General features: G+C 50.9%; 1 protein-coding gene across 1 annotated transcript; it reads left to right on the top strand.

Annotated features, from left to right (window-relative positions):
• Positions 1–5496: 5496 nt before the first annotated feature.
• On the top strand, positions 5497–10784 carry HAPLN2 (hyaluronan and proteoglycan link protein 2). Its single transcript, XM_060142301.1, has 8 exons — positions 5497–5609; positions 5788–5832; positions 6171–6229; positions 8493–8604; positions 8808–9161; positions 9357–9473; positions 9615–9797; positions 10205–10784. The coding sequence occupies exons 4-8, from the start codon at positions 8517–8519 to the stop codon at positions 10483–10485; spliced, it is 1023 nt and encodes a 340-aa protein (XP_059998284.1). The 5' UTR covers positions 5497–5609; positions 5788–5832; positions 6171–6229; positions 8493–8516; the 3' UTR covers positions 10486–10784.
• The last annotated feature ends 1321 nt before the right edge of the window (positions 10785–12105 follow it).

Genomic DNA, 12105 nt, shown 5'->3' with positions numbered 1-12105 from the left:
TCAGGGCACTCATGTGTTAGTTCTACAAGTGGATCTGCTATTCCAGGGAAGCAGAAAGCACTAGGATGTTGCTTTCAATATAGGGAAGTTGAGAAGTGGAAAAACAATTCTCAAAGTTATTTTTTAACTCACGTCAAAGATTTATTTAACTCATTAATGGCAGAACTAGGAAGAAGACAAAGGAGCTGCTTTGAAGAGCATTTGAGAAACAGGGATTTATATAGTCAGTAAAAAAAGGAATGCCGAAATAAGATTGCTAATTTAGATATGACTGGTCAAGTTTCCAGGACAATAAAACCAAAACACCTTTGTGGTTAACTTCTCTGTTGGGCAATAAAACCCTATCATTTTATCAACTTCTCCAAGTTAACCACTAACCATACAGACTGTAAATGTTTCATCTTTTTTTGGTTGTAGATTATTTATCAAGTATACTATAACAACAAAGTTACATTCTCCAGGAGAGTCAGTTGAGTGTCAAGCAAGCTTTTAGACAATGCTCTAGAGCGACACCAAACCAAACCAAACCCCACCCCCAAAACAAAACGCCCAACAACCAACAAAAAAAAGCAATTCTCATTTTACCTTTTCTAAGTTTGGAGGAATTATTCTTCCACAGGAGGGAAGAACTCATCTAGCTTCGGAGATGAGCTCCCTGGGTTACTCACTAACAATTAACTTTCTCTAGACATCAGTTTCTTTGTCCATAAAATGGAAATGTTAATACTGTGAGAGTATTTATATTTCCCATGTGAGAGAATGTAGAGCTATAGGTTAGGACTCACTTTTTTAAATTATTCACATTCTGGCCTGAGAACGGTTGATTAATACTTGCAAATCTTCTTAATTCTGGGCTTAAGTTTGACTAACGTGTGACTGGGAGTGAGAGTCTGTACAAAGTAAAGTCAGATCCAACTTAGACTGCCTGGAACGAGAACAGAAGCAGGGATTTGAGAGAGCAAGCCTTGAGGCCTGGGAGTGTGAGAAGGGCTGATAAAATGAGGACTCGGGAATCTCAAGGTATTTGCAGAGGTAGATGAACAAAAACACAATTTTATCTTTTAAAATTGATTTTATTGAAGTATAGTTGATTTGCTGTGCTGTGTTAGTTTCTGCTGTACAGCAAAGTGATTCAGTTATACATATATATGCGTTCTTTTTCATATTTTTATATGGTTTATCACAGGATATTGAATATAGTTCCCTGTGCTGTACAGTAGGACCTTGCTGTTTATCCATCCTATATATAATAGTTTGCATCTGCTAATCCTAAACTCCCAATCCTTCTCTCCCCAACCGTCCTCCACCTTGGCAATCACAAGTCTGTTTTCTATGTCTGTGAGTCTGTTTCTGTTTCACAGATAAGTTCATTTGTGTCATGTTTTAGATTCCACATATAAGTGATATCATATGGTATTTGTCTTTCTCTGTCTGACTTACTCCACTTAGTATGATAATCTCTAGGTCCATCCATGTTGCTGCAAATGGCATTATTTCATTCTTTTTTATGGCTGAGTAGTATTCCATTATATACATGTACCACATGTTCTTTATCCATTCATCTGTAAATGGACATTTAGGTTGCTTCTTTGTCTTGGCTATTGTGAATGGTGCTGTTATGAACATAGGAGTGCAGGTATCTTTTCGAATTATAGTTTCCTCCAGATATTTGCCCAGAAGTGGGATTGCTGGATCATACGGCAACTCTATTTTTAGTTTTTTGAGGAACGTCCATCCTGTTTTCCACAGTAGCTGCACCCCAAAAGTACAATTTAAATGGCCCACTTGAATATAGCCATGAACTGACTGTGACAAACAGAGACATGATTAGTAATATGTAAAATATAATTGTTAAATCTTAGTAACCATGAAAACAACTTCTAGACATTTGTCTTTTACTGTTCTCTGCACTTTCCAACATTTTATTACCCTCATCTACCTCTGCGATAGGACAGGTGTTATCCCACTAGCCTGAGCACTTCATAAGGTCAAGACCTTCCTAAGTTCATGTACTGCATTTGCTCACACAGTTCTCTACACCCTGAGGCCCTTCAGAAAAGGGGGAATTCAGAAAAAGCACTACCCTGGCCGCACCCCTCAGCCACCACACCCTCAGGATAGAGATGGTTGAGGAACCTGAACATTTGCCAGGTTGAGATGAGGACAACCAGATATCCCCACTGTTGTCTTTCAAGACCTTTCAGAGCCAGGAAGACGCTGCCCATAGAGGATGCCTCTGGACATCTTTGCTCCTAGTTTCTAGGTTCTGATCAGTACTGAAGTGGGCACTGTGGGTCCCACTTCTCAAGAGCCCCAAATCAAGGGGCTGGAGTGACGACCAGGGAACTGAGTTCTGTCAGGACTCCTGGGCTGGGCGGGGCAGCTTGAGATGGGGCACGGTCAGGGCTCCACGTGGCATCTTAGGCATGGGTGGTGACATCCCCCTGTTCTCCACAGAGATGGAAATACAGAGAGGGACACCCTCACTGTTTAGAAAGAGACCCCAGCCCCATGAGGGGCCCCCACTGTTCTTGGAGGGTGTGGCTAGTTCAAGGATGTTCAAGGATGAGGGGGTCTAACGGATCTCAGCTCTTTCCCATCTCATTCTCCCCTTCTCTAGCAGTTTTCCAATTTGAACCAACCATTATAACAATGAACCTCATTCACAGCGTGCTTTTCACTGGGTAGAAGTCTGCTCCATCACCCTCACACCAGCCAGTCCCATTGGGCAGGTGTGGTGCCCATTCGATAATTAGAGAGACTGACGCTCCAGGAGGTTGGTATAGAGTTTCATAGGAAGTCAGCATCTGGCCGGAACGGGATTCCTGATTCATGGCCCAGTGTTCTTCCCATTAGCCCATGTGGCCTCATGCCCCCTCCAGACTGGCAGCCCACCCCCCACCCAAGGGCATGGGCCACATCTTCCCCTTCCTTCCCACCCTTGACTCTGTCCACAGGACAAAGGCTGTTCAGGGTACAGTGAGGCATCCTGAGCGGAAAACATGTCTTTCCACAAGGCTGACTCCCCCAGGCTCACCCCGCACATGGTCCTGCAGTGCAGCCAGGATGCAGCCCCACAAAAGGCCTGAGCCTGGGTTAGAAGCAAGAGGAAGCCTGGGGGCTCCCAGGGAGGAGGAGAAAGGTGAGACCCAGCAGAGGAGGAGTGAGAGAGGGCCCTGCAGCGTCTGCTGCAGACTCTGCGGCGGCCGGCCGAGGCAGGTGGGGGTGAACGCAAATTTCACTGGAAGGAGAGGGAAGCCCCCCCCACCCCACCCCCAACCCCGGCACACCTGGCCCTTCCCTGCTATGTGCCCTAAAGTACCATTTTGCCGACTTTCCCAGTCCTTCATGCAACAATCCCGTAGTAAACTGGGCCCATGCTTGCCGTCACCAAAGATCCAGAAAATTAGTCTGCTGAACATGCCTGGAGGGTGGAGGCTGAGTCTGGGGTGTCAGGGAAAGAGGTGTCAGGACTCCATGCTCCTCCTAGATGATTCCACCTCACCCTGGTTGGTAGGCAGCAGGAGTGGCAAAGGCTTCTCCTCAGAAGGTGTCAGAAAAGATGCCAACTCAAGCTTGAGCAGTCTTACCTCATTCCTGTCTCGTAGTATCTTCAGGAAGAACTGAGAATGAATGTGACCTGAGCAGACTGAACAGTTTGGTTATTCATGCTGTATTTATTCTTGGTCTGTTCCTTTCTCATTCCATCCTCAAGGGGTTCTCTTTGCATCTATCGCATAGCTCTAGGCCTTCCTCCCTGCCAAACTCAGCCTTTTACGGATTTATACACCAGAGACTTCCAAACCGCAACTCAGAAGTGGTCTGGGGAGAAAGGAGCAGCAAGGGGTGAGCCTGGGAATCAGGGTGCGACCGGTCAGGCCATGGAGGCTTTATACCTCCCCCTCCGCGTAAGGCTGTTTGTTTGTATTGGGCGGAAGCCAATCAGATGCGCGGGATCAGGGTGTCCTGGCAGAGGAGACAGGCGGCTATTTGTCTGTTCTCGTTTGTCCTTCTCTCTGGGAGGAAGAGGGAAGGGTTTAGGAAAGGATGGAGCGGACAGGAAAAAGTCAATCCAATCCTTAAAGAGCACCGTCGGGGTGGGCTCCATGCTGTCAAATATGGCCCCAGTGAAGACCCTGCAACTCCGGGGCTGACTCGGAGGGTCGAGGAGAGGAGTGGAAGAGGGATTAGCCGGAAAAGCAGAACGTTCTAGGCTTGACTCAACAACTGCATTCTGTGTGGTCTTGGACAAGTCACTTTCCCTTCCCTCTGGTAAATGAGGAAGCTAAGGATCCTGAAAGTGTAGGATTTAGTAACGTGAAGCCACTGATGTTGGGTTGCAGAGAGAAAAGAAGGGCAAGAGGCGATTTGAAGCTCGAAACATTTCTAAATGTCTGTTTATGGAGGGAAGTGCTCCCTTTGCATTGACAGCAAACAAAAAAGAAATGCACTTATTCTGGGTGTTGGAAACCTTCTATATCTTAATCTGGGGCTGGGTAGTTACAGGGTGTGTACACATGTCAAAATTTATTGAGCTGTACCCTTAGGATCTGCACTTTGTTGTATGTAAATTATATCTCAATAGAAAGGTTTATAGAATGAGCTTAGGACTTCCCTGGTGGCGCAGTGGTTGGGAGTCCGCCTGCTGATGCAGGGGACACGGGTTTGTGCCCCAGTCCGGAAAGATCCCACATGCCGCGGGGCGGCTGGGCCCGTGAGCCATGGCCGCTGAGCCTGCGCGTCCAGAGCCTGTGCTCCACAACGGGAGAGGCCACAACAGTGAGAGGCCCACATACCTCTTATAAATAAATAAAATTTAAAAAAATAAATAAAAACTGAGCTTAAACTCCAGTAGGAGTTTAGACTTCCTAATAAGAGGGATTTTAGAGAAGTGAACCTTCACTCGGGGAGGTTAAGGATCTCCTTTCTCTTGAGAACTTTAAGATTATCCATCTGCTGAAGGAGGCGATGGGGAACTAGGGAACAAATAAGATGCCCTCTCTCGGAGAACTTTCCAAAATCCTTCCATCCTCAGAAATTCCCATGTCCTTCCCAGAGACAACAAAATCCTCTGTGCTATCTAATTTCCATCTCTCCCCGTGCAATGCTGACTTCTCACTCTGCTCTCCGTGGAGTTCAGCCATTTTCCCGGCCTTACACAAAATCTCTTTAGAGCCATGAAACTTGAATATTGAGGGAGACCTCATTTCAACCTTCTCACAAAACTTCTCTCTCCCTCTCCCCATTTTCTCCTCCTTGGGGATGTCAGTTCCTGTTCTGAGCCCGCCTCCACCCAGGCCCTTTTTCCGGTGCCATGTGCCAGCCGGTCCTGCATCCCACATCCCCAGCTGTTGACATTTCGTTGCCATTACCCACAGGATAAAGAAAGGGCCCCTGTTATTCAACAATAGGGGAAAAGAAGGAGACAATGGGAAATTGTGCTTCCGATGGGGTGGAGACAGAGAAGGAAAGGACAGACAGATGACAGACAGGGGAGGTGGACAGAAGGGGTCAGGGTTTTTGAAGCAACTGGAGGTCCTGGAAGTCTGATTCCCACCTTGAGAGCCTCTTCCCATAGGCAATGCGCACCCAGGCACCGGAGGGCAGAGGTGAGGGCTTTGTTGGGGGAGGTGGAGTGGTGCTACGCAGAGTAGGCCCGTATGGAAAAGCGGAGGCAGCTGGAACTTGACACTTATGGATCTTTGAGCCTCATTTGTAGTTCACTCCATGTCCATCAGTCCAACATCCTTATACCCACCCATTAATCCATCCTTTCTCTGGTCTAAGAGCATCTAGAAGAAACGAGGCACCCCATTCTCCACAATATTCCAGGTAATTATTCCTGGGTTGCCTCCTTTACTCCATCCCTCTTCATGGGTTCCCATGCCTCTTCCTAAGCCGTGTCTTCCCCTGGGCCCAGGACAGTGAGTGCCACAGACACAGTGCCCGGCCACAGAGCTGGACCCTAGTCACTTAGCCTGGCTTAGTGGAGTGATGAGTGGGGGAGTTTTTGGTACCTTGATTTCTTTGAACTCAGGGCAGAAGCCTTTCCTCAAAGGTGTGAAAGGAGAGAGTACGATGATCAGGGGTCCAAGTCCTGGGGCTCTTAGATGCTTGGAACTCCCAGGGGCCCAGGCAACTCCTTCACCTGGAACCTCTTCCTCCAGCAGGACAAAAAGCTGCTAGTCACTGCTCCCTCCATCTCTGTGAAGAGGCCCACTTCTAACAGGTCAGTGTCAAACTATCTTACACAGTACTGTTGATCAGAATGTTCATAAAATAATTATCAGTGAAATAATTTTATTCTATACCTAAAAGTGTCTCACAAAAATTATGAATATTTAGCTTAAATAAAACTTTATAAGTGGGGAAAAAAAAGGTGGGGGGAGGCACTGGAGCTGTTAGCCGCGCTCTCATTCTCTGTAAAGGGTATGAAGAGATATGTGTGCGCTTGCTTTGAGAAACAGAAAGACAGATCTGTGACTAAGAGCTTGAAACTCATGTCAAGTCTGGATTCAAGTCCCAGCAAACCCCTCCTCTTACTAGCTGTGTGACCTCACTCAAGTATCCTGACATGTGAGCACCTTTGAGCATATAAAAATGGGATCCATAGTTGTTCCTACCTCATAGGATTGCTAAGGGGAGTAGATATAAAAGTGTACATGTAAAGTGCCTAGAGCAGTTTCAGGCACGTTAAACTTTAAACATGTTGGTGCTGGCTGTCATTACTATGGGTCCCTCAATCGGTCTCAGTTCCCACTATCACTGTGCTCACCAGGTTCTCCTGTACAGGAGATGTGTTCTCTCGCTCAGGTCCCTGTCCCAGATACTTTCCTTTTTAACCATTGGGAAGTCCTTTCTGCACCTAAACCCTGTCTCTTCTGCATGCTCAGCTCTGGCCTTCATCTGCAAGAAGACGGAGTCCAGCTCCTTAGCTTTCCGACTCCTCCTCAGTCTTGCCTTCCTCTTGCCGTGTCCCTGCTCTCCTTCCCAGAAGTCCCTAATGTGAGCTCATTCATTAACACACATATTTGTTTAGCACCTACTGTGTGCCAGAAACTATGCCGGGAGCTGCAGATAACAGCTAACATATACATAGCCCTTACTAGATATCAGGACCTATTTAAGCATTTTACATACATTCTTCTAATCCCCACAACTGCTCAGTGAGGTAGGTGTGCTACTATTCACCACATTTTACTGATGAGGACATTGAGGCAGAGAGAGGTTAAGCAACTTGTTCAAAGTCATGCGATTAGGAAGTGGAGGAATCAGATCTCAAAAAGGAATAAAACTAGGTTAAGGGGTCTTTAGTCTATTTTTTTTAAAAAAATGGCCAAGGTGATAAAGAATAAAGAATAGAATAAAGAAGGGGGGAAAATCAACTACTGAAATAGACAATTGTGTTTGAAATCTTTTTGTTTTTTTTGTTTTTTTTTTGCGGTACGCGGGCCTCTCACTGTTGTGGCCTCTCCCGTTATGGAGCACAGGCTCCGGACGCTCAGGCTCAGCGGCCATGGCTCACGGGCCCAGCCGCTCCGCGGCATGTGGGATCTTCCCGGACGGGGGCACGAACCTGTGTCCCCTGCATCGGCAGGTGGACTCTCAACCACTGCGCCACCAGGGAAGCCCTGAAATCATTTTTAATAGCCTTATAATTTTATACTTGATAATTACTGGAAAGCTCACTGACATAGTCTACATATGCATATGTATTACTTTCAGATCCACGCTGCTAATTTAGCTGTTAATAGAACTACTTCTAAGAAAACAAGTCCCCAGTCCAAGGCAGTAGGGGAACCAGAGGAGTAGATCACAGTGCACTACAGCGTGATGAAGTGGAGGGGAGGGGAAAGGTTTCCCAGAGGAGGTGAGGCCCAAATTGATTGCCTGTAAGAAGAAGGTGAGGGTGAACTTGGACTGTGTTGGAGCCAGAACATGTCTGGAGCACAGCGCAGAGGGCACAGGTAGTGAGGGGTAGGGTGTTGGGGGGGCAATGCTGGAGGTGCTGGGAGAAGCTGGATCACAGAGAGCCTTGGAAGTTGGGTTCGGACACTGGATTTGATCCTCACGGCAATGGGGAGTCACTGTTTAAAGCAGGAGAGTGACAAGGCCACATTTACTCTGGCTTCAGATGAAGAATGGGTATTGGGAGAGGACAGAGACCACAGCTGGCCATCCAGAAGGCGAGACTTGGGAAGTACAACTGGTGCTGAGAATGGATAGGTAGAGGAGGTGCTCAGTTAGGACCTGCTGACTGAAGGGATGTGAGAGAGGAGGCGGGATGGGCTCAGGAGGCCTGGCAGGGAGTGGAGCTAGTTACTGCCCCTCCCCCATTACCTTCCTTTTGCTAACAACTTCAGCCCCTTTTTCTGCCCTCATGGCTTCCAGCTGGACAGTCCCCTCTCAGGAATCCCTGATGGGAGATCTACCCTGTTCCCTCCACCCCATTCCCTTAGTCCTAAGGAATGCCCACCCTTTGTGCCCTGCAGACTGTGCTGGGCTGACTCCCCATCATGCAAGGCAGGATCAGTCTCCCCACTCTCTGCCACTTCCTTCTCCCTTGGGCCTTCACCACCTTCCACAGAGCCCTGGGGGACTCAGGTAAGACCTTAGCTCTGCCCAAAACCTGGGGAACAGTGGTGGGGAAAGTGGAAAGGGCAGCTGTTGGAGACACTGGGGCTGAGAGTCATTGCTGAGTGAGCAATGGAGCAGAGGGTTGGGGGAGCCTGGGGTAAGGGGATCTGGGTAGGCACTTGGGGCATTGAGGGTCGGGGGTTCCTGCCACTGTGGCCCCCTCTGCTCAGCGCCCCACCCTGGCCCCCACTACCTCCTGCCCCCCATCCACGAGGTCATTCACTCTCGTCGTGGGGCCACGACCACGCTGCCCTGCGTCCTGGGCGCCCCGCCTCCCAGCTACAAGGTGCGCTGGAGCAAAGTGGAGCCGGGGGAACTCCAGGAAACGCCCATCCTCATCACCAACGGACTGCACGCCCGGGGCTACGGGCCCCTGGGGGGCCGTGCCAGGATGCGAAGGGGGCATCGGCTAGACGCCTCCCTGGTCATCGCGGGCGTGCGCCTGGAGGACGAGGGCCGGTACCGCTGTGAGCTCATCAATGGCATTGAGGACGAGAGTGTGGCGCTGACCCTTCGCCTGGAGGGTGAGGCCCTTCGGTTACTGCCCCGCTCCTCTCCAGGGGTGGCTCGGCTGTCTCATCTCAGGCCTCCCAGGGCTCCTCCGCAGCCTCTCCCCCGCCTGCTCCCGGGGTCCCCCTAGCCCTTTTTCCTAGGCTGCACCGCCCTTCCTTCCCCCTCTCCTTCTGCCTGCCCTCCCCAGGCTGTCTGCCACTCCCCAGGTGTGGTGTTTCCGTACCAGCCCAGCCGGGGCAGGTACCAGTTCAATTACTACGAGGCGAAGCAGGCGTGCGAGGAGCAAGACGGACGCCTGGCCACCTACGCCCAGCTGTACCAGGGTGAGCGGCCGAACCCCGGCACCGCCCAGGCGCCCTCCGGGCTGTCACGTGGACCCCAGTGGAGGCGAACTCCGGGTCTGCTCCCGCCTGTGACGCCTCTAATCGCCTTACAAAACCCCCCCCGCCGCCATCTCCCCCCAGCGTGGACCGAGGGTCTGGACTGGTGTAACGCGGGCTGGCTGCTCGAGGGTTCCGTGCGCTACCCTGTGCTCACGGCGCGCGCTCCGTGCGGTGGCGCAGGTCGGCCCGGGATCCGCAGCTACGGGCCCCGCGACCGGAAGCGCGACCGCTACGACGCCTTCTGCTTTACCTCTGAGCTGTCGGGTAAGGGGGCGGGGCTAGCCAGCCTAAGCACCGGAGGGGGCGTGGCCTGACCGGCTGCGAAGGAGGAGGATTCAGCCTGTGAATGAGGCGGGGCGGGGCGAGCGGGGCCAGGACCCGGACCTGAAGGATGGGGCCGGGAAGGTAGAAGGCAAGTGGCTTGAGATCCCGGGCCAGCTCCGTGGTCTCTTGAAGGCCTCGCCCCTCCGTCACTCCAACCACTCAGGCTCCAGCCTGTCTCCCGCAACCTCACCCGCACCCCCAGTCTCGTTACTCCCACTCCTCCTACCCAAGCTCGGACCCACCCGACCACACCTGCCCCCCCCGACTCTGCTCCCTGGGAGTCTGAATCCCGCTGCGCCCCGGCTGGCCCTTCTCTGGATCAGTCGGTGACCCGCTTCGGTCCCCAGGCCAAGTGTTCTTCGTGCCGGGGCGGCTGACGCTGTCTGAAGCCCACGCGGCGTGCCGGCGGCGCGGGGCCGTGGTGGCCAAGGTCGGGCACCTCTATGCAGCCTGGAAATTCTCCGGGCTGGACCAATGCGACGGCGGCTGGCTGGCGGATGGCAGCGTGCGCTTCCCCATCACCACGCCTCGGCCGCGCTGCGGGGGCCTCCCGGATCCCGGAGTGCGCAGCTTCGGCTTCCCCAGACCCCAGCAGGCGGCCTACGGGACCTACTGCTACTCCGAATAGGGGCCCACAGCGCCCCCTCCAGCGCGCGCGACAAAGCCTGGGAGTGAGTCAGGGGTCTCTCGCCGCCCCTTTCCCGCGAGCCTCCCCTTCCAGCAGACGAGGAGCAGTCCCTCCTGACCCGCCTTCTCGGCCGAGGGCTGCAGGCCGAGGATCCCGACTGGCCCGGCGTCGGGGAGGGGAAGTGGTGGTGCACCCGGTGGCGGTGCGCGGCTACGACCCTCGGACCCGCGGCGATTCGCGCGCCCCGGCAGACGAGGCAGCCACTGCTACGTGACGGAAGGGGAGTCCAGGGTGCATTAACTGACTTCTATATACAGCAATAAAATAACTCGAGGACTTTTTGTGTTGGGTGAAGCTGTAAGCGCGGCGGCGAGGCGTGGGGGGATGAGGGGGATGGCCTTGGACCCAGCGTCCTGACAGCGCGCCTAGGAAGACAGAGTAAGAGCAGAGGCTACTGCCCCTGAGGGGTGAACCTGCAAGAGAGTAGGGATTGCGAGGAGAGGGCACCAAAAGTCCGGAAGAGAGTTGGATTCACCGTGGACGGCCTGGTCACGGATAGGAGCAAGTGAATCCAGGGTGGTGTTGTACCAGGCACCACGAGGGGGCGCCACACACTCACTTAAGATTACTCTAGTTCAAATCTGCCAGGAGCGCTCCAACCCCCGAGGCCTAGCCCCTGGGCACCACAGAACAAATACAAGGTGGACCTGAACATATTTCAAAATGTGTTTGTATCCTGCCAGTCTCCCAGAAGGGTTTACATGATTGCTATTAAAGGAAGGAAAGTCATTCCGCTGTTAACAGCTGATGGGAAATTAAGCCCTCAGAAGGAGGAGGAGGTTAACGGACACAATAAGGTTCTCGCAGGGCTGATATTGCAGGGTGGTTATGTGCATTGGGTTTAGCGTTCACCACCATCACGACTGCCAGGGCAAAAGGGGCAACTGGACCAGGGGCATTCTTAACAACTGGCTAAAAGAAACATACCAGTAACTCAAGAGACAAACTCCAATGTCATTAATTCATTTTCCTTAATATATATTATATTCTATACATTTTATTTGTATGTTTGTTTGTTTATTACTGTTCAAGCAATCTAACTACTCCACAGAAAGCCTGGGCTAGAGAATAGTCATGACTGGAGCAAAGGGTATGAACTTCCTAATAGCACTTCATACATGTTGTAAAATTGCCTTCCAAGAGGATTCTTGCAATCATTGTCAAATGAATTCATCCCATGGGACTTTATATAAGGGACAGAGGATGACTGAATGAACATCATCTTCAATAATCCTCATATAGCAAATGAAATATTTGTTCCAGTTCTCAAGCTTTGGTTTTTTCATCTTGGTCATGGGATAATAAGATCTGCCTCCCAAGTTTGCTGTGAACAGTAACTGAGACAATGCATCGACTGCATAGTACATGCCTGGTACACATAAGAGGCACTCAGTAAGTGGTACCTATAATAATTAATGAGTAATAATGAGAGTAACAGAACAAAAATAATCATTCCTATTCAGGTTCTTACTAGGTAGCCTGTAGTATCCGTTGTTGTATGGCACTGATTAGTCAGGATAAGCTAAATTATGCTGTGATAACAAAAAACCCCCAAATCTC

Source organism: Lagenorhynchus albirostris, chromosome 2 (assembly GCF_949774975.1).
Source record: "Lagenorhynchus albirostris chromosome 2, mLagAlb1.1, whole genome shotgun sequence".
In the NCBI taxonomy this organism is placed as follows: domain Eukaryota; kingdom Metazoa; phylum Chordata; class Mammalia; order Artiodactyla; family Delphinidae; genus Lagenorhynchus; species Lagenorhynchus albirostris.
This window is presented reverse-complemented; position numbering and strand designations above follow the sequence as displayed.